The 22,382-nt window shown below is 43.0% G+C and overlaps 1 protein-coding gene across 1 annotated transcript in view; it reads right to left on the reverse strand.

The window, feature by feature from the left end:
* Positions 1 to 22,382, reverse strand: part of LOC124040701 (piezo-type mechanosensitive ion channel component 2-like) — a 202,099-nt gene that overhangs the window by 145,832 nt on the left and 33,885 nt on the right. The window contains exons 5-11 of the mRNA XM_046357776.1: positions 19,747 to 19,900; positions 10,476 to 10,686; positions 8,691 to 8,904; positions 6,798 to 6,998; positions 6,038 to 6,092; positions 3,789 to 3,921; positions 1,639 to 1,811 (exon numbers count right to left, since the gene is read on the reverse strand). Of these exons, the coding sequence (XP_046213732.1) occupies positions 1,639 to 1,811; positions 3,789 to 3,921; positions 6,038 to 6,092; positions 6,798 to 6,998; positions 8,691 to 8,904; positions 10,476 to 10,686; positions 19,747 to 19,900 (1,141 nt within the window). The remainder of the gene's footprint in view (positions 1 to 1,638; positions 1,812 to 3,788; positions 3,922 to 6,037; positions 6,093 to 6,797; positions 6,999 to 8,690; positions 8,905 to 10,475; positions 10,687 to 19,746; positions 19,901 to 22,382) is intronic.

Genomic DNA, 22,382 nt, shown 5'->3' on the forward strand with positions numbered 1-22,382 from the left:
AAATATAAATTGGAACGTTAAAAACATAAAAAATAACTGATATTGACACAAGATGAAGTGTTGGACGAATGAAAATCTTAATCCAGTATAAATTAATATAAATTAATATATATAATTTATTATACAAGAGAAAAACATCTAATGTCAGATTAATGCCTCAAGTGTACTAACAGTGACTCAATAATTCATGTCTTCTGGGAGTAAAGTCCAATAGTTATGGGCAGAGTTAGAAAGATGGCTGTCAGAAGTTTCACGATGTAAGTTTACTTTTAATGTGTCCATCTGCATATTTCAAGACTTGGAACATGAGGGTGCGGTGAGATACCCTGATGGATTGGACAATATGATATCCTTCTCTTATATCGCAAACGCTATTACTTAAATACTGGAAGTCAAATGATAGCCCAACGTCAAGAGAACGGAAGAATAAAATATATAATATTATTTGAAGGTTGATAGAAATCTGGCTACAGACAGAAACATAGAGAGTCTTGGGTGTGGATATGGAAGGAACGTGGGTCTGAACAAGCGGGAATTCATTCATGTTAGTTGAAATGTACACTACATGGCCACTACATGTACACTACATGGCCACTACATGTACACTACATGTACACTACATGTCCACTACATGGCCACTACATGTCCACTACATGTACACAACATGGCCACTACAGGTACACTACATGTACACTACATGGCCACTACATGGCCACTACATGGCCAATACATGTACACTACATAGCCACTACATGGCCACTACATGCCCACTACATGGCCAAAAGGCTCGTCAAACATCTCATTCCAACATCATGGGCATTAATATGGAGTTTGTGCGTCCATTGCTGCTATAACAGCCTCCACTCTTCTGGGAAGGCTTTCCACTAGATGATGGAACATTGCTGCTATAACAGCCTCCACTCTTCTGTGAAGGCTTTCCACTAGATGATGGAACATTGCTGCTATAACAACCTCCACTCTTCTGGGAAGGCTTTCCACTAGATGTTGGAACATTGCTGCTGTAACAGCCTCCACTCTTCTGGGAAGGCTTTCCACTAGATGTTGGAACATTGCTGCTGTAACAGCCTCCACTCTTCTGGGAAGGCTTTCCACTAGATGATGGAACATTGCTGCTATAACAGCCTCCACTCTTCTGGGAAGGCTTTCCACTAGATGTTGGAACATTACTGCTGGGGACTTGCTTCCATTCAACCACAAGAGCATTAATGAGGTCCGGCACTGAAGTTGGACGATTAGGCCTGGCTCACAGTCAGCGTTCCAATTCATTCCAACGGTGTTCAATGGGGTTAAGGTCAGGGCTCTGTGCAGGCCAGTCAAGTTCTTCCACACTGATTTCAACAAACCATTTCTGTATGGACCTCACTTTGTGCACCAGGGCATCGTCATGCTGAAACAGGAAAGGGCCTTGCCCAAACTGTTGCCACAGGGTGCGCACGCAGCACACGCACACGCACACACACACACACACACACACACACACACACACACACACACACACACACACACACACACACACACACACACACACACACACACACACACACACACACACAGGTGCTTTCTTTCGCCTTGATGTGAGCATAGTCACCAGAGGGAGCAGTCACGGTGTTGACTCACCATCATGGCTATGAGAGCACAGACATAGCTCTGCTTCATAATGAATCTGAACACGGTTACAACAGCATTCACTCTGCCCTCCTCCTCCTCCTCCTGTTCCTCCTCCGTTCCCTCCATCCCAGAAGTCTCTCCTCGCAGGGTTGGACTGAAGTCACACATTCCTTCATCCTTCTCTGTTTAGATAAAGACACACAGATACTTCATATAGTACAACACCTACAGTATATACAGGGTGATATAGTACAGTATATACAGGGTGATGTAATACAGGATATACAGGGTGATATAGTACAGTATATACAGGGTGATGTAATACAGGATATACAGGGTGATATAGTACAGGATATACAGGGTGATATAGTACAGTATATACAGGGTGATGTAATACAGGATATACAGGGTGATATAGTACAGTATATACAGGGTGACATAGTACAGTATATACAGGGTGATATAGTACAGTATATACAGGGTGACATAGTACAGTATATACAGGGTGATATAGTACAGTATATACAGGGTGATATAGTACAGTATATACAGGGTGACATAGTACAGTATATACAGGGTGATATAGTACAGTATATACAGGGTGACATAGTACAGTATATACAGGGTGATATAGTACAGTATATACAGGGTGACATAGTACAGTATATACAGGGTGATATAGTACAGTATATACAGGGTGACATAGTACAGTATATACAGGGTGATATAGTACAGGATATACAGGGTGATATAGTACAGTATATACAGGGTGACATAGTACAGTATATACAGGGTGATATAGTACAGTATATACAGGATATACAGGGTGATATAGTACAGGATATACAGGGTGATATAGTACAGTATATACAGGGTGATATAGTACAGTATATACAGGGTGATATAGTACAGTATATACAGGGTGATATAGTACAGGATATACAGGGTGATATAGTACAGGATATACAGGGTGATATAGTACAGGATATACAGGGTGATATAGTACAGGATATACAGGGTGATATAGTACAGGATATACAGGGTGATATAGTACAGTATATACAGGGTGACATAGTACAGGATATACAGGGTGACATAGTACAGTATATACAGGGTGATATAGTACAGTATATACAGGGTGATATAGTACAGTATATACAGGGTGACATAGTACAGTATATACAGGGTGATATAGTACAGGATATACAGGGTGATATAGTACAGTATATACAGGGTGATATAGTACAGTATATACAGGGTGATATAGTACAGTATATACAGGGTGATATAGTACAGTATATACAGGGTGATATAGTACAGTATATACAGGGTGATATAGTACAGTATATACAGGGTGATATAGTACAGTATATACAGGGTGACATAGTACAGGATATACAGGGTGATATAGTACAGTATATACAGGGTGATATAGTACAGTATATACAGGGTGATATAGTACATACAGTATAGACAGGGTGATGTAATACAGGATATACAGGGTGATATAGTACAGTATATACAGGGTGATATAGTACAGTATATACAGGGTGATATAGTACAGTATATACAGGGTGATATAGTACAGTATATACAGGGTGATATAGTACAGTATATACAGGGTGATATAGTACAGTATATACAGGGTGATATAGTACAGTATATACAGGGTGATATAGTACAGTATATACAGGGTGATATAGTACAGTATATACAGGAGATACAGGGGGATATATTACAGTATATACAGGGTGATATAGTACAGTATATACAGGGTGATATAGTACAGTATATACAGGGTGATATAGTACAGTATATACAGGGTGATATAGTACAGTATATACAGGGTGATATAGTACAGTATATACAGGGTGATATAGTACAGGATATACAGGGTGATATAGTACAGTATATACAGGGTGATATAGTACAGTATATATCGGAGAAAAGTGGGCATCCCAAATGGCAAAACTATTCCCAATATAATGCAGTACTTTTGACCAGGCCTCAGTTTACAAAAAAAATGTCCTCCTTGCAGAAATAACATTTTTTTTTTATTACAATAAATTGTGCTGCCGATTATAATTTCACTCGTCCCATCTACTTGCATATTCAACATGTTACAGTGGGTTTCCCAGTGTTTGTACAGTAAAACTCACCTGTCATGTTATTGATTTGGTCCATTTCATACTGTGGGGTGGAGTACAGGTCCTGGCAGACCTGTCCATTTTCCACTGAGTCTAGGGTGGAGATGTAGTCAAAAGACGTCTCCTTGGACTTTGCAACCAACCCCTGTGGAACAACACAGCCACAATATGGACTATGGTTAGAGCCCAGAGGTTTTTATTGTCATGTGAACATTCATATGCATCATAGGCTGCGGTCCTCTGTAGCTCGGTTTGTAGAGCATGGTCATCTGTAGCTCAGTTTGTAGAGCATGGTCCTCTGTAGCTCAGTTTGTAGAGCATGGTCCTCTGTAGCTCAGTTTGTAGAGCATGGTCCTCTGTAGCTCAGTTTGTAGAGCATGGTCCTCTGTAGCTCAGTTTGTAGAGCCTGGTCCTCTGTAGCTCAGTTTGTAGAGCATGGTCCTCTGTAGCTCAGTTTGTAGAGCATGGTCCTCTGTAGCTCAGTTTGTAGAGCATGGTCCTCTGTAGCTCAGTTTGTAGAGCATGGTCCTCTGTAGCTCAGTTTGTAGAGCATGGTCCTCTGTAGCTCAGTTTGTAGAGCCTGGTCCTCTGTAGCTCAGTTTGTAGAGCATGGTGCTTGCAACACCAGGATAGTGGGTTAACTGGTCTAGGAACAGTGAGTTAAATGGTCTAGGAACAGTGGGTTAACTGGTCTAGTGGGTTAACTGGTCTAGGAACAGTGGGTTAATATAATAATAATAATAATATATGCCATTTAACAGACGCTTTTATCCAAAGCGACTTACAGTCATGTGTGCATACATTCTACGTATGGGTGACTGGTCTAGTGGGTTAACTGGTCTAGGAACAGTGGGTTAACTGGTCTAGTGGGTTAACTGGTCTAGGAACAGTGGGTTAACTGGCCTAGGAACAGTGGGTTATCTGGTCTAGTGGGTTAACTGGTCTAGGAACAGTGGGTTAACTGGTCTAGTGGGTTAACTGGTCTAGGAACAGTGGGTTAACTGGCCTAGGAACAGTGGGTTAACTGGTCTAGTGGGTTAACTGGTCTAGGAACAGTGGGTTAACTGGTCTAGTGGGTTAACTGGTCTAGGAACAGTGGGTTAACTGGTCTAGGAACAGTGGGTTAACTGCCTGTTCAGGGGCAGAACGACAAATGAAAAGTATGCACGCATGACGGTAAATCGCTTTGGATCAAAGCCTCTGCTAAATGGCATATACTATATATCACACACAAAAGTATGTGGACACCCCTTCAAATTAGTGGATTCGGCTACTTCAGCCACATCAGTTGCTGACAGGTGTTTAAAATCGAGAACACAGACATGCGATCTCCATAGACAAACATTAGCAGTAGAATGGGCCTTACTACTGAAGAGCTCAGTGACTTTCAACGTGGCACCGTCATAGGATGTCACCTTTCCAACCAGTCAGATTGTCATATTTCTGCCCTGCTAGAGCTCCCCCGGTCAACTGTAAGTGCTGTAATTGTGAAGTGGAAACAGCTCAGCCACGAAGTGGTAGGCTACACAAGCTCACAGAACTGAAGTGCTGAAGTGTGTAAAAATGGTCTGTCCTCGGTTGCAACACTCACTGAGTTACAAACTCAGAGCAATAGAGATTGCATCATCTGTGGATCTATTGGGGCGGTATGCAAATTGGAGTGGATCTAGGGTTTCTGGGATAACGGTGTTGATGTGAGCCATGACCAGCCTTTCAAAGCACTTCATCGCTACAGACGTGAGTGCTACGGGTCTGTAGTCCTTTAGGCAGGTTGCCTTAGTGTTCTTGGGCACAGGGACAATATTGGTCTGGTTGAAACATGTTGGTATTACAGACTTAGTCAGAGACAGGTTGAAAATGTCAGTGAAGACACTTGCCACTTGCCAGTTGGTCAGCGCATGCTTGGAGTACACATCCTGGTAATCCGTCTGGCCCAGCGGCTTTGTGAATGTTGATCTGTTTAAAGGTCTTACCCACTTCGGCTACGGAGAGCGTGATCACACAGTCATCCGGACCAGCTGGTGCTCTCATGCATGTTTCAGTGTTGCTTGCCTCGAGAATAGAAGTAGAATAGAATAGAAGTAGTTTCGCTCGTCTGGTAGGCTCGTGTCACTGGGCAGCTCGCGGCTGTGCTTCCCTTTGTAGTCTGTAATGGTTTGCAAGCCCTGCCACATCCGACAAGCAAAAGAGCTGGTGTAGTACGATTCAATCTTAGTCCTGTATTGATGCCTGTTTGATGGTTCGTCGGAGGGCATACCTACCTCTATAGGTTCCTGAAGCCAGAGGTGTACGATGATGGATGAGATCTCAAACAGACTGGAGGGAGAGGAAGGGGGAGAGAGAAAGTTACCTACCTTTATAGGTTCTTTCTCAATGTTGTTACATACCTCTATGGGTTGTATCTCTACGCCGTTACCTACCCTGTCTGTGGGTTGTATTTCTATGTTGTTACCTACCCTGTCTGTGGGTTGTATTTCTATGTTGTTACCTACCCTGTCTATGGGTTGTATCTCTATGTCGTTACCTACCCTCTCTGTGGGTTGTATTTCTATGTTGTTACCTACCCTGTCTATGGGTTGTATTTCTATGTTGTTACCTACCATGTCTATGGGTTGTATCTCTAAGCTGATACCTACCCTCTCTATGGGTAGTATCTCTATGTCTATGTATTACCTACCTCTATAGGTTCCTGGAGCCAGAGGAGTATGAGAGATACCAGGGTAGGTTCCTGGAGCCCTACCAGGGTGTTACCTACCTCTATAGGTTCCTGGAGCCAGAGGAGTATGAGAGATACCAGGGTGTTACCTACCTCTATAGGTTCCTGGAGCCAGAGGAGTATGAGAGATACCAGGGTGTTACCTACCTCTATAGGTTCCTGGAGCCAGAGGAGTATGAGAGATACCAGGGTGTTACCTACCTCTATAGGTTCCTGGAGCCAGAGGAGTATGAGAGATACCAGGGTGTTACCTACCTCTATAGGTTCCTGGAGCCAGAGGAGTATGAGAGATACCAGGGTGTTACCTAGGTTCCTGGAGCCAGAGGAGTATAAGAGATACCAGGGTAGGTTCCTGGAGCCAGAGGCGTATGAGAGTGGCCAGGGTGTAGTACAGCAGCAGCAGCATAATGGGGTTAACAAAGTGGTGCCAGGCCAGATTAGGGTTAACTATCATCCTCCACGTGGAGGAGCAGTCAGTCTGGATGATGGATGAGATGCCGAACAGACTGGAGGAAGAGGGAGAGGGAGGTAGGCCAGTTGAGAACCAGGTAGGCCAGTTGAGAACAAGTCTCATTTACAACTGCGACCTGGCCAAGATAAAGCATAGCAGTGCGACACAAACAACACAGAGTTACACATGGAATAAACAAACATACAGTCAATAATACAATAGAGAAAAAAGGTATATATACAATGTGAGCAAAGGAGGGAAGATAAGCGAGGTAAAGGCAAAAAAAGGCCATAGTGGCGAAGTAAATACAATATAGCAAGAAAACACGGAATGATAGATGTGCAGAAGATGAATGTGCAAGTAGAGAGACGGGCGCAAAGGAGCAAGATAAATAAATAACAGCATGGGGATGAGGTAGTTGGATGGGCTATTTTAAGATGGGCTATGTACAGGTGCAGTGATCTATGAGCTGCTCTGCTGCTTAAAGTTAGTGAGGGAGATATGGGTCTCCAGCTTCAGTGATTTTTTGCAATTCGTTCCAGTCATTGGCAGTAGAGAACTGGAAGGAGAGGCGGGCTGACCAGTGAAATATACCAGCCAACGAGAGCATACAGGTCGCAGCGGTGGGTAGTATATGGGGCTTTGGTGACAAAACAGATGGCACTGTGATAGACTGCATCCAATAGCTGAGTAGAGTGTTGGAGGCTAATTTGTAAATGACATCGCAAAGTCAAGGATCTGCAGGATAGTCAGTTGTACGAGGGTGTGTGGCTGCATGAGTGAAGGATGCTTTGTTGTGAAATAGGAAGCAGATTCTAGATTTAATTTTGGATTGGAGATGCTTAATTTGAGTCTGAAAGGAGAGTTTACAGTCTAACCAAACACCTTGGTATTTGTAGTTGTCTGTTTGTTAACTTGGCTTTCGAAGACCTTAGAAAGGCAGGGTAGGATAGATATAGGCCTGTACGAAAGAGGGTTTGAACAGGCTAGTAATAGGAGTTGCAAAAATTTCGGAAGATCCTTTTAGAACGAGAGGGTCCAGATTGTCTAGACCAGCTGATTTGTAGGGGCCCAGATTTTGCAGCTCTTTCAGAACATCAGCTTTCTGGATTTGGGTAAAGGAGAAATGGGGAGGCTTGGGCAAGTTGCTATGGGGGATGCAGGGCTGTTGACCAGGGTAGGGTTGGCCAGGTGGAAAGTTTCCTAGCCTCAGTGCAGTGGGCAGCTGGGAGGAGGTGCTCTTATTCACCATGGACTTTACAGTGTCCCAGAACTTTTTGGAGTTTGTGCTGCAGGATGCAAATTTTTGAAAAAGTTAGCCTTTGCTTAACTAACTGCCTGTGTATATTGCGTCCTGACTTCCCTGAAAAGTTGCATATCGCGGGAGCTATTTGATGCTAATGTCGTACACCACAGGATGTTTTTGAGCTGGTCAAGGGCAGTAAGGTCTGGAGTTAACCATGGGCTATATCTGTTCCTGGTTCTACATTTTTTTGAATGGGGCATGCTTATTCAAGATGGAGAGGAAAGCACTTTTAAAGAATAACCAGGCATCCTCTACTGACGGGATGAGGTCAATATAGTAGCGTGGCTAACCATCCAAGGTGATGCACCCTAAAGTCATAGTAGCAACTGAAGATCTGTCATCAAACAGAGTTAGAACCATGGCAGCCTGGGTACATGTAGAGCAACTCGCCTAATGCAGTCATTTAAAAATAAATAAATAAAGTTCTTTCCAGTATCTAACCTGATGTAGCTGTCCTCTGGAGGGATGAACTCGTGGAAGAACTGAAACTGATAGAGGTAGAGGACGACCAGGTGTCCAGCGCTGAATATGGCCATGAGGACACACATACAGCTGAAGATGAGGGTGTCGAAGGTGCGGCAGAACGACCACCACGTACACAGGAACAGGAACACGAAGAAATAGACCGCAGAGGTCAGGGAGGGCAGCGTGATACCTTAAAAATACACATACATTTATAAATCAATTCATCAATCAATCAACCAATCAATAAGTAGACTGGGGAGGGCAGCGTGATACCTTAAAAATACACATACATTTATAAATCAATTCATCAATCATTACATTACATTTACATTTAAGTCATTTAGCAGACGCTCTTATCCAGAGCGACTTACAAATTCAATCAACCAATCAATAAGTAGACTGGGGAGGGCAGCGTGATACCTTAAAAATACACATACATTTATAAATCAATTCATCAATCAATCAACCAATCAATAAGTAGACTGGGGGGGGCAGCGTGATACCTTAAAAATACACATACATTTATAAATCAATTCATCAATCAATCAACCAATCAATAAGTAGACTGGGGGGCGGGCAGCGTGATACCTTAAAAATATACATACATTTATAAATCAATTCATCAATCAATCAACCAATCAATAAGTAGACTGGGGGGGCAGCGTGATACCTTAAAAATACACATACATTTATAAATCAATTCATCAATCAATCAACCAATCAATAAGTAGACTGGGGGGGGCAGCGTGATACCTTAAAAATACACATACATTTATAAATCAATTCATCAATCAATCAACCAATCAATAAGTAGACTGGGGGCAGCGTGATACCTTAAAAATACACATACATTTATAAATCAATTCATCAATCAATCAACCAATCAATAAGTAGACTGGGGGGGGGCGGGCAGCGTGATACCTTAAAAATACACATACATTTATAAATCAATTCATCAATCAATCAACCAATCAATAAGTAGACTGGGGGGCAGCGTGATACCTTAAAAATACACATACATTTATAAATCAATTCATCAATCAATCAACCAATCAATAAGTAGACTGGGGGGGCAGCGTGATACCTTAAAAATACACATACATTTATAAATCAATTCATCAATCAATCAACCAATCAATAAGTAGACTGGGGGCAGCGTGATACCTTAAAAATACACATACATTTATAAATCAATTCATCAATCAATCAACCAATCAATAAGTAGACTGGGGGGGGGCAGCGTGATACCTTAAAAATACACATACATTTATAAATCAATTCATCAATCAATCAACCAATCAATAAGTAGACTGGGGGGGGGCAGCGTGATACCTTAAAAATACACATACATTTATAAATCAATTCATCAATCAATCAACCAATCAATAAGTAGACTGGGGGGGCAGCATGATACCTTAAAAATACACATACATTTATAAATCAATTCATCAATCAATCAACCAATCAATAAGTAGACTGGGAGGGGGGGGGGGCAGCGTGATACCTGGTGGAAAAATAATAAGCATTCAGCTAAGAAATACGACCAGAAATTTATTTACAGCAAGCTACACTGTGGGATGTGAGCATTCAGATATAACAGAGAAGACCAGAAGTTTTTCCTGACCACGTGACCTGACGAAGAAAATCTCTGGGCCCTATTTTCACTATAGTCATATTTAAGAAATGCAATAGCACTCATAAAGAAGGGTTTGTACACAGTAAGATAGTTGGAGGCTGATTCTACCGCTGAAAGACACTGACCTGTTAGCCCTAGTAGTATGGTGACCACCACTTTCCCTGCGGTGGTGATCAGATTCCCAATGATCTCCTTCACTTTGGACGCCACGGCAGCGACGCAACCCAGAATCTTCATCTTGGTGCTCTCCTCTCCCTCCTCCTCCTCTTCTTCCTCCTCCTCATCTTCCTCCTCCTCCTCCATTTCTTCCTCCTCTTCTCCAGCCTCGTACCCAGCCTCAAAGTTTTCATCCAACAGGACATTGTCATCAAGGCTAAGATCTTCCTCTTCCACCTGGTTGGTAGACAGAGAGTTCAAAGTTCACAGACAGTGTGCCGAAACGATTCAAAGCCAATCCCAAATGGATACATACTTGTCCTGCAAAAACCAGCACCTGGTTCTTGACACACTGCGGTGCCCAGGCTTTTATTTTGTATTTCTTTCAACATTTCAGTATATAAAGAAAGGGATGGCCAAACCTCCTCATGAATAACTACTAGTTAGAGGTGGCCAAACCTCCTCATGAATAACTACTAGTTAGAGGTGGCCAAACCTCCTCATGAATAACTACTAGTTAGAGGTGGCCAAACCTCCTCATGAATAACTACTATTTAGAGGTGGCCAAACCTCCTCATGAATAACTACTATTTAGAGATGGCCAAACCTCCTCATGAATAACTATTAGTTAGAGGTGGCCAAACTTCCTCATGAATAACTACTAGTTAGAGGTGGCCAAACCTCCTCATGAATAACTACTATTTAGAGATGGCCAAACCTCCTCATGAATAACTACTATTTAGAGGTGGCCAAACCTCCTCATAGAGAACTACTGGTTAGAGGTGGCCAAACCTCCTCATGAATAACTACTAGTTAGAGATGGCCAAACCTCCTCATAGAGAACTACTGGTTAGAGGTGGCCAAACCTCCTCATGAATAACTACTAGTTAGAGGTGGCCAAACCTCCTCATAGAGAACTACTGGTTAGAGGTGGCCAAACCTCCTCATGAATAACTACTAGTTAGAGGTGGCCAAACCTCCTCATGAATAACTACTAGTTAGAGGTGGCCAAACCTCCTCATAGAGAACTACTGGTTAGAGGTGGCCAAACCTCCTCATGAATAACTACTGGTTAGAGGTGGCCAAACCTCCTCATAGAGAACTACTGGTTAGAGGTGGCCAAACCTCCTCATGAATAACTACTAGTTAGAGGTGGCCAAACCTCCTCATGAATAACTACTAGTTAGAGGTGGCCAAACCTCCTCATGAATAACTACTAGTTAGAGGTGGCCAAACCTCCTCATGAATAACTACTAGTTAGAGGTGGCCAAACCTACTCATGAATAACTACTAGTTAGAGGTGGCCAAACCTACTCATGAATAACTACTAGTTAGAGGTGGCCAAACCTCCTCATGAATAACTACTGGTTAGAGGTGGCCAAACCTCCTCATAGAGAACTACTGGTTAGAGGTGGCCAAACCTCCTCATGAATAACTACTAGTTAGAGGTGGCCAAACCTCCTCATAGAGGCTTACTAGTTAGAGGTCATGAATAACTCCTAGTTAGAGGTGGCCAAACCTCCTCATAGAGAACTACTGGTTAGAGGTGGCCAAACCTCCTCATGAATAACTAGCTAGAGGTGGCCAAACCTCCTCATGAATAACTACTAGTTAGAGTTGGCCAAACCTACTCATGAATAACTACTAGTTAGAGGAGGCCAAACCTCCTCATAGAGAACTACTAGTTAGAGGTGGCCAAACCTCCTCATGAATAACTACTAGTTAGAGGTGGCCAAACCTCCTCATGAATAATTACTAGTTAGAGTTGGACAAACCTCCTCATGAATAACTACTAGTTAGAGGTGGCCAAACCTCCTCATAGAGGCTTACTAGTTAGAGGTCATGAATAACTCCTAGTTAGAGGTGGCCAAACCTCCTCATGAATAACTAGCTAGAGGTGGCCAAACCTCCTCATGGAGAACTACTGGTTAGAGGAGGCCAAACCTACTCATGAATAACTACTAGTTAGAGGTGGCCAAACCTACTCATGAATAACTACTAGTTAGAGGTGGCCAAACCTCCTCATAGAAAACTACTGGTTAGAGGTGGCCAAACCTACTCATGAATAACTACTAGTTAGAGGTGGCCAAACCTACTCATGAATAACTACTAGTTAGAGGTGGCCAAACCTCCTCATAGAGAACTACTAGTTAGAGGTGGATCTATAGTAAATTTAAGTAAAAATGGGAGGGACATGCTCAGACAAGGGGAGGGTTCAATATTCTTTGTTTTTTTAAATCTAGTCCAAGGGAGGGTCAATTATGATGACATTTCTATATTTCTCAGTATTTTAGAATGAATTGCTTATTAGTCTGTTACACTGAGTGTACAATATTTGGGGGATTAAAAACGAAAAATGTTTCTTGCCCATTATGTCTTTCTCAGAGTTATCTCACAATAAGCCAGATTCAACTAACTTATATTGTGGTGCTGAAACTTGAAGATTTTTATACCAGACAAATTATCGGGAAACACTTATGACCTTCTCTCGTTGGGTTAAACCACAGAAGAGTATCCAATAGTTAAAGCTTACGTTGTTCTGTGTCGGTAGGCCTACTCTGTCCGGGGTGGAAAGGTAGGCCTAGTCTGTCTGGGGTGGAAAGGTAGGCCTAGTCTGTCTGGGGTGGAAAGGTATGTCCTACTCTGTCTGGGGTGGAAAGGTAGGTCTACTCGGTCTGGGGTGGAAAGGTAGGTCCTACTCTGTCTGGGGTGGAAAGGTAGGCCTACTCTGTCTGGGGTGGAAAGGCAAGCCTAGTCTGTCTGGGGTGGAAAGGTAGGTCTACTCTGTCTGGGGTGGAAAGGTAGACCTACTCTGTCTGGGGTGGAAAGGTAGGTCCTACTCTGTCTGGGGTGGAAAGGTAGGCCTACTCTGTCTGGGGTGGAAAGGTAGGTCCTACTCTGTCTGGGGTGGAAAGGTAGACCTACTCTGTCTGGGGTGGAAAGGTAGACCTACTCTGCCTGGGGTGGAAAGTGTAGGACTAACACTGTAGGACTAACTTTTGAAAATACTCAGCTTCCTAATTAAGTCTCCGATTTAACAAGACACACTGATTTGGCATTGGAAAAATATGATGAGATGAACGCAGGCCTATCTCTTTGTCCATTCTTAGCCTGTAATTTCTGTCATTTGTGTGGTATAATTTTTTTTTTTAATAACGTAGAATTGTATAAAATATTTGATCGATTCATGCAATGCTTTTACTATGAAGGAGATATAGGATGATAGATTCATGCAATGCTTTTACTATGAAGGAGATATAGGATGGTAGATTCATGCAATGCTTTTACTATGAAGGAGATATTTCCACCCCATGTCCACGGTGGTCTGTGAACCCGCAACCTTCTGGCCCCCAGCAGCCCTGTGCTCTATCAAAATTCCTGCGTTGCCATGTAACGCTGACAGAACGAAGAACCATTTCTAAAACTTCATATCTAAGGCTCTGGTCTGCCCAAGAAGTGAGGGTAAATGGTAGACATGTTCCCTACTATCCATTTTATGTTTTAATTATTATTGTGTGTATAGGGGAGGGTCACTTGTGTTCTCGGAGGGTTTAGGTAAAAATATATTTTGCTGAAGGGAGGGCTATACATTTTCCTTTCAGAGAGGTCTGATTTTCTCTATGTTTTTTTTATTTTACCTTTATTTAACCAGGCAAGTCAGTTAAGAACAAATTCTTATTTTCAATGACGGCCTAGGAACAGTGGGTTAACTGCCTGTTCAGGAGCAGAACGACAGAATTGTACCTTGTCAGCTCGGGGGCTTGAACTTGCAACCTTCCGGTTACTAGTCCAACGCTCTAACTACTAGGCTACCCTGTAACCCTCATTATAATTAACATTTACCCCCTTAGTGTGTGGCACATTGAGTTTGTCGCTAGAGCTATCCATGGTTCTGAAACATGCCTGAATGGTTCTGAAACATGCCTGAATGGTTCTGAAACACGACTGAATGGTTCTAAAATATGACTGAATGTTTCTGAAACATGACTGAATGGTTCTAAAATATGACTGAATGTTTCTGAAACACGACTGAATGGTTCTAAAATATGACTGAATGTTTCTGAAACATGCCTGAATGTTTCTGAAATATGACTGAATGGTTCTAAACCATGACTAAATGGTTCTGAAACACGCCTGAATGGTTCTGAAACATGACTGAATGGTTCTGAAACACGACTGAATGGTTCTAAAATATGACTGAATGTTTCTGAAACATGACTGAATGGTTCTGAAACACGACTGAATGGTTCTGAAACACGACTTAATGGTTCTGAAACACGACTGAATGGTTCTGAAACACGACTGAATGGTTCTGAAACACGACTGAATGGTTCTGAAACATGCCTGAATGGTTCTGAAACATGCCTGAATGGTTCTGAAACATGACTGAATGGTTCTGAAACACGACTGAATGGTTCTGAAACACGACTGAATGTTTCTGAAACACGACTGAATGGTTCTGAAACACGACTGAATGATTCTGAAACACGACTGAATGGTTCTGAAACACGACTGAATGGTTCTGAAACACGACTGAATGGTTCTGAAACACGACTGAATGGTTCTGAAACATGACTGAATGGTTCTGAAACACGACTGAATGGTTCTGAAACACGCCTGAATGGTTCTGAAACATGCCTGAATGGTTCTGAAACACGACTGAATGGTTCTGAAACACGACTGAATGTTTCTGAAACATGACTGAATGGTTCTGAAACACGACTGAATGGTTCTGAAACATGACTAAATGGTTCTGAATCACGATTAAATGGTTCTGAAACACGACTGAATGGTTCTGAAACATTTCAAACCTTAATTACATTTGAGGACACTGCCCTGTGTAGGGTGTCGTCTTTTGGATGGGAAGTTAAAACGGGTGTCCTGACTCTCTGAGGGCATTCAAAATCCCATGGCTATCTTCTGTATACCACCCCTACCTAAACAACGCAACTGGTTGGCTCAAACGCATTAAGAAGGTAAGAAATTCCACAAATTAACTTTCAACAAGGCACACCTGTTAATTGAAATGTATTACAGGTGACTACCTCATAAAGCTGGTTGAGAGAATGCCAAGAGCGTGCAAAGCTGTCATCAAGGCAAAGGGTGGCTATTTCAAATATAAAATATATTTTGATTGGTTTAAAACTTTGTTTAACACTTTGGTTACTACATGATTCCATATGTGTTATTTCATAGTTGTGATGTCTTCACTATTATTCTACAATGTAGAAAATAGTACAAATAACGCACCAACCAAATGGAGGTTTTTGGATATAAAAATAATCTTTATCAAACAAAACAAACATTTATTGTGTAACTGGGAGTCTCGTGAGTGCAAACATCCAAAGATCATCAAAGGTAAGAGATTAATTTTAGTGCTTTTCTGACTTTCGTGACCAATCTACTTTGCTGCTAGCTGTTTGTAATGTTTTGTCTGCTGAGAGAGCTGTCCTAACATAAACGCTTGGTTTGCTTTCGCTGTAAAGCTTTTTTGAAATCTGACATGCCAGGTGGATTAATAACAAGCTAAGCTGTATTTTGGTATATTGCACTTGTGATTTCATGAAAATTTAATATTTTTAGTAATTTAATTTGAATTTGGCGCTCTGCAATTCAGCGGATGTTGACGAAAATGATGTGGACACCCTTTCAAATGAGTGGATTCAGCTATTTTAGTCACACCCATTACTGACAGGTGTATACAATCAAACACACTGTCATGCAATCTCCATAGACAAACACTGGCAGTAGAATGGCCTTGCTGAAGAGCTCAGTGACATCCAACGTGGCACCGTAATAGATGCCTCCTTTCCAACAAGTCAGTTTGTCAAATTTCTGCCCTGCTAGAGCTGCCCCGGTCAACTGTAAGTGCTGTTATTGGGAAGTGGAAATGTCTAGGAGCAATAATGGCTCAGCCACAAAGTGGTAGCAAGTTCACAGAATGGGGTCGCCGAGTGCTGAAGCTCGTAGCACTGTTCATCGGGAGCTACATGAAATGGTTTTCCATGGCCGAGCAGCCACACAAAAGCCTAAGATCACCAGGCGCAATGCCAAGCGTTGACTGTTGTGAGTTGTGTAAAGCTCTTGGACTCTGGAGCAGTGGAAAAGCGTTCTCTGGAAAGATGAATCACACTTCACCATCTGGCAGTCCGAGGAACAAATCTGGTCTAGAGTCTATTCTACAGTGCCATCTGAGTGAGGTTTTAATTATATCAGAGCAATAAAGAGAGGTGGGTAGATACCAGGGAAGGGGCTTAATGCCAGGGGGCAGCCTTCCAACTTTATCACCGGTCGAGGGAAACACTGCTAAACTCAAATTCTGTTGTCAGTGTTTATGAACCATGGGAGAGTTTGAAGCTGGGGCTCTATTGATGAGAAAGATGTTTTTTTAAATAGAAGCATGGAGGCTTGGAGAGAGAGAGGGGGGGGTGAGAGAGGAGAGGGAGAGAGACATAGTATGATGAACCAGACAAACTTTTCCAAGGAATAACACTTCAGATACATAGTAGTGTTCACATTAACATTCAGGAAACATTCAAATGTTCTTATTTAACTGAACTCTGAACTCTGAAATAGGTTGCTAATTATACATGGTGGATATCAACTTTTTTTTTTTCATTACGTTTTACGTAGCAAGATGGTCGCCTCAATTCGAGTTCTTAGGAAACTTTGCAGTATTTTGTTTGTTTAATGTATTATTTCTTACATTGTTGCCCCAGGAAATCTTAAGTCTTATTACACACAGCCGGGAAGAACTATTGGATATAAGAGCGATGTCGGCTTACCAACATTACGACCAGGAATACGACTTTCCCAAAGCGAAACCTCTGTTTGGAGAGGACAACGGATCGGATCCCAGAAGGCGACCCAAAACTACAGCGCCGCAGAAGGGTCAGGCTCCGGAGACAGAGCCCACCGTTCCCGAATATACTACTCACCAATGTCCAGTCGCTTGACAACAAGGTTGATGAAAATCGAGCAAGGGTTGCCTTCCAGAGAGACATCAGAGATTGTAACATTCTCTGTTTCACGGAAACATGGCTCCTTTGGGATATGTTGTCGGAATTGATTCAGCCACCAGGCTTCTCCATGCATCGCGCCGACAGAGATAAACACCTCTCTGGGAAGAGGAAGGGCGGGGGTGTATGCTTCATGATTAACGACTCATGGAGTAATCATAACAGCATACAGGAACTCAAGTCCTTCTGCTCACCTGATCTGGAATTCCTTACAATCAAATGCCGGCCATTTTACCTCCCAAGAGAATTCTCCTCAGTTATCGTCACAGCTGTGTACATTCCCCCTCAAGCAGACACCAAGACGGCCCTCAAGGAACTTCACTGAACTCAATGTAAACTTGAAGCCATACATCCTGAGGCAACATTTATTGTAGCTGGGGATTTTAACAAAGCAAATTTGAGAACAAGGCTACCTAAAATCTATCAGCATATTGATTGCACTACGCGCAGGGGTAATACACTGCTACTAACTTCCGTGATGCATACAAAGCCCTCCCCCGTCCTCCCTTCGGCAAATCTGACCACGACGCCATCTTGCTCCTACCAGCTTATAGGCAGAAACTCAAACAGGATGTACCAGTGACTAGAACCATTCAACGCTGGTCTGACCAATCAGAAGCCACACTTCAAGATTGTTTTGATCACGCGGACTGGAATATGTTCCGGTCAGCCTCAGAGAACAACATAGACCTATACGCTGACTCAGTGAGTGAGTTTATAAAGAAGTGCATTGGAGAATTGTTTCCCCACTGTGACTATTAAAACCTACCCTAACCAGAAACCATGCACGGGTAAAACTGAAAGAGCAAACCACCGCATTTAACCATGGAAAAAGGTCTGGGAATAACGGCTGAATATAAACATTGTAGTTATTCCCTCCCCAAGGCAATCAAACAAGCAAAATGTTGGTACAGGGACAAATTGGAGTCGCAATTCAACGGCTCAGACACAAGACATATGTGGCATTTCTACAGGAAATCACGGACAACAAAAGAGAAAACCAGCCATGGCACGGGTACCGACGTTACGCTTCCAGACAAACTAAACATCTTCTTTGTCTGCTTTGAGGACAATGCAGTGCCACCATTGTGGCCCGCTAACAAGGTCAGCACCCCCATTCTCCGTGGACGACGTGAGTAAAACATTTAAATGTGTTAAACCACGCAAGGCTGCTGGCCCAAACGGCATCCATAGCCACGTCCTCAGAGCATGCACAGATGTAGTGGCCAATCAGTTAAAAAATGACACGTTCAAGAACTTTGAATTCAATGATAGACTTTTAATACACCCTCGTATCGTAAGTCGGAGAGCCCCACAGGACCCACGGGACTCCCCACACCCAGAGCTTTCGCTCTCCTTTTCATCTCCTTGCACATTATCAGTTCATCCCCCAATGCAAATACATTCCAATCTTTACGTCCTGCTTGTTCAGCCCAGTAACGCCCACATCTGCTTTCGGCCAGATTATATGATGTCAAGACCCTTCCTTTGACCTAAAGATAATATACATCCCCCCTTCCTGTGGCCTGTGCTCAGACCCTGTAATTAACTCTGTGTGTCTTTCATCTCAATGCACAGACCAGCTGACTGGAGTGATTACGGACATATTCAATCTCTCCCTGTCCCAGTTGTCCCAGTGCTGTCCCCCAACATGCTTCAAGATGGCTAGCATTGTTCCTGTACCCAAGAAGGCAAAGAAAACTAAACTAAATGACTACCGCCCCGTAGCATAGATTACTTGTTAGATATTACTGCACCTTCGGGAACTAGAAGCACAAGCATTTCGCTACACTCGCATTAACATCTGCTAACCATGTTGTATGTGACCAATAACATTTGATTTGATTTGATAAGGTTTAATAAAACCTTTAAAGCCTTCAGGTATTTCATAACCAATTCATAACATTTGTGAAGTAATTGTTGTGATGATAAATTCATGTTAATCAAAGGAAATCAACTGATTTTATAACAGAAAAATATAAGGTTGTATTGTAATAAATGTTTTCATTAGAGTTCAACTTCAGTGTGTGTGTGTGTGTGTGTGTGTGTGTGTGTGTGTGTGTGTGTGTGTGTGTGTGTGTGTGTGTGTGTGTGTGTGTGTGTGTGTGTGTGTGTGTGTGTGTGTGTGTGTGTGTGTGTGTGTGTGTGTGTGTGTGTGTGTGTGTGTGTGTGTGTGTGTGTGTGTGTGTGTGTGTGTGTGTGTGTGTGTCCCTTCACTCACCCCTTCCTCCGGTTCGAAGTCGTAAACCACGTCCTCTGGTGGTCTGTTTTGGACCAGACTGTGACACAACAGCCAGCAGCCCAGACCAGTTAGAAACATCCCTACGTCAGGGAGAAACACACGGATACCGTTCCCTGCATCTGCACCTATCACACTGGACACAGAGAGACAGACAGAAACAGATTAGACTTACCGTTGTTACACTACAATCAGCCTGTCAAGATGCTCTCGATGGTGCAGATGTAGAACTTTTTGAGGATCTGATTGGTCCATGCCAAATATTTTCAGCCTCCTGAGGGGGACGAGACGCTGTCATGCCCTCTTCATTACTATGCGGGAGCATGTGGACCACGTTAAGTTCTTAGTGATGTGGACACCAAGGAACCTGAAGCTCTCAACCCGCTCCACTACAACCCCGTCGATGTGGATGGAGGCAGGCTCTCCCCTCTTTCTCCTGTAGTCCACAATCAGCTCCTTGGCTTTACCAACATTGAGCGAGAGGTTGTTGTCATGGCACCACACTGCAAAGTCTCTGACCTAATCCCTGTAGGTTGTCTCATCGCTGTCTGTGATCTGGCCTACTACTGTTGGAGTTGTGCATCGCCACTCAGTCATGGATGAACAGGGAGTACAGGAGGGGACTTAGCACACACCTCTGGGAGGCCCCCGTGTTGAGGGTCAGCATGACGGGGGTGTTATTGCCTACCCTCACCATCTTGGGCCGGCCCATCAGGAAGTACAGGATCCAATTGCAGCGGGAGGTGTTCATTCCCAGGGTCCCGAGCTTGGTGATGAGCTTGGAGGGCACTATGGTGTTGAACACTGATCCGTAGTCTGAACCGGAGTCATATGTGGATCTGTTGAGGCAGCATGCGAATAGGAGTGGCTCTAGGGCATCTGGGATGATGGTGTTGATGTGTGTCATGATCAGCCTTCCAAAGCACTTCATACTTACAGATGTGTGCTACAAAGCAATAGGCATTTAGGCAGGTTACCTTGGAGTTCTTGGGGACAGGGACAGTGGTGGTCAGCTTGAAAGATGTTGGGATTACAGACAAAGAGAGATCGAAAACGTCAGTGAAGTCACTTTCCAGCTGGTCTGTGAATGCTTTGAGAACGTGCCCTAGTATTCTATCTGGCCCGAAGGCCTTGCTGTTTACTCACATCGGTCATAGAGAGCGAGATCTCACAGTCATCCAGAACAACAGGGGCTTTCATGCAAGACTTGGTGTTGTTTTCCTTTACGCGAGTATAAAAGGCATTTAGCTCGATTGGAAGGCTGTGTCACTGGGCATCTCACGGCTGGGTTTCCCTATGTAGTCCGTTATTGTCTGTAAGCCCTTCCTCCTATATTCTAATTTTTCCTGTTTGATGTCTAGTTGGAGGTTGTAGCGCGTCCGTTTTTCCCATTCCTTGTAAGCGGTGACTCTAGCCTTTAGCCCAGCACTGATATTTCCTGTAACCCATGGTTTTATGTTTGGATACATTATAGTCACTGTGTGGAATAGTCACTGTGTGGATGATGTCGTCGATGCACATATTGATGACCGATGTGGTATTGGATGAATAGCAGAACATATCCCAGTCTGTACTAGCAAAGCAGTCGTGTATCCTCGCGTCTGCTTCATCTGACCACTTCTGTATTGAGCGTGTCACTGGTACTTCCTGTTTTAGCTTTTGTTTGTAAATAGGAAGCAGGAGGATAGAGTCGTGGTCAGATTTGCCAGAGGGAGGGGAGGGCCTGTTATGCATTACTGTGTGTAGAATAAAAGTGGTCTGGTGTTTAGCACCCCCTAGTGGTGCAGGATACATGTTGGTAGAAATGAGGTAGGATGGTTTTTAAGTCTCCGTCCACCATAAACGCTGCCTCTGGGTGTGCGCTTTCCTGTTTTGTTTATGGCTCAATACAGTTTGTTGAGTGCCACAGTTGGCCTGTGGAGAAATGTAGAAAGCCTCGATAATTACTGATGAGAACTCTCTAAGTAGATAAAAAAAGGTGTGCAGCTTAGCATGAGGTATTCTATATCAGGTGAGCAAAATCTTGAGATTTTCCTTAAAACTGGAAGCAACGCACCAGTTGCTGTTTATTAAAAGGCCCCTCCCTCTTTGGACTAGCCCGAGTCCTACGTTGTCTGATCGTGCCACTTCATGGAGAAACCACTGAGTTCTATGTTCATAGATTCAGCCAGACAAATTTCTCTACAAAACATGAGCTTTCCATGACATAGACTGACCAGGTGAATCCAGGTGAAAACTGTGATCCCTTATAGATATCACTTGTTAAATCCACTTCAATTAGTGTAGATAAATGACTGACAGACATAATGAGGTTTAACATCAACAGACTGACAGACATAATGAGGTTTAACATCAACAGACTGACAGACATAATGAGGTTTAACATCAACACTCACAGACATAATGAGGTTTAACATCAACACTCACAGACATAATGAGGTTTAACATCAACACTCACAGACATAATGAGGTTCAACATCAACACTCACAGACATAATGAGGTTTAACATCAACAGACTGACAGACATAATGAGGTTTAACATCAACAGACTGACAGACATAATGTGTCATGTTTTGTCATTTATTATCTTGTCTTGTCCCTGTGCTTCCCATTCTAT

Source organism: Oncorhynchus gorbuscha, linkage group LG08, assembly GCF_021184085.1.
Source record: "Oncorhynchus gorbuscha isolate QuinsamMale2020 ecotype Even-year linkage group LG08, OgorEven_v1.0, whole genome shotgun sequence".
Taxonomy (NCBI): domain Eukaryota; kingdom Metazoa; phylum Chordata; class Actinopteri; order Salmoniformes; family Salmonidae; genus Oncorhynchus; species Oncorhynchus gorbuscha.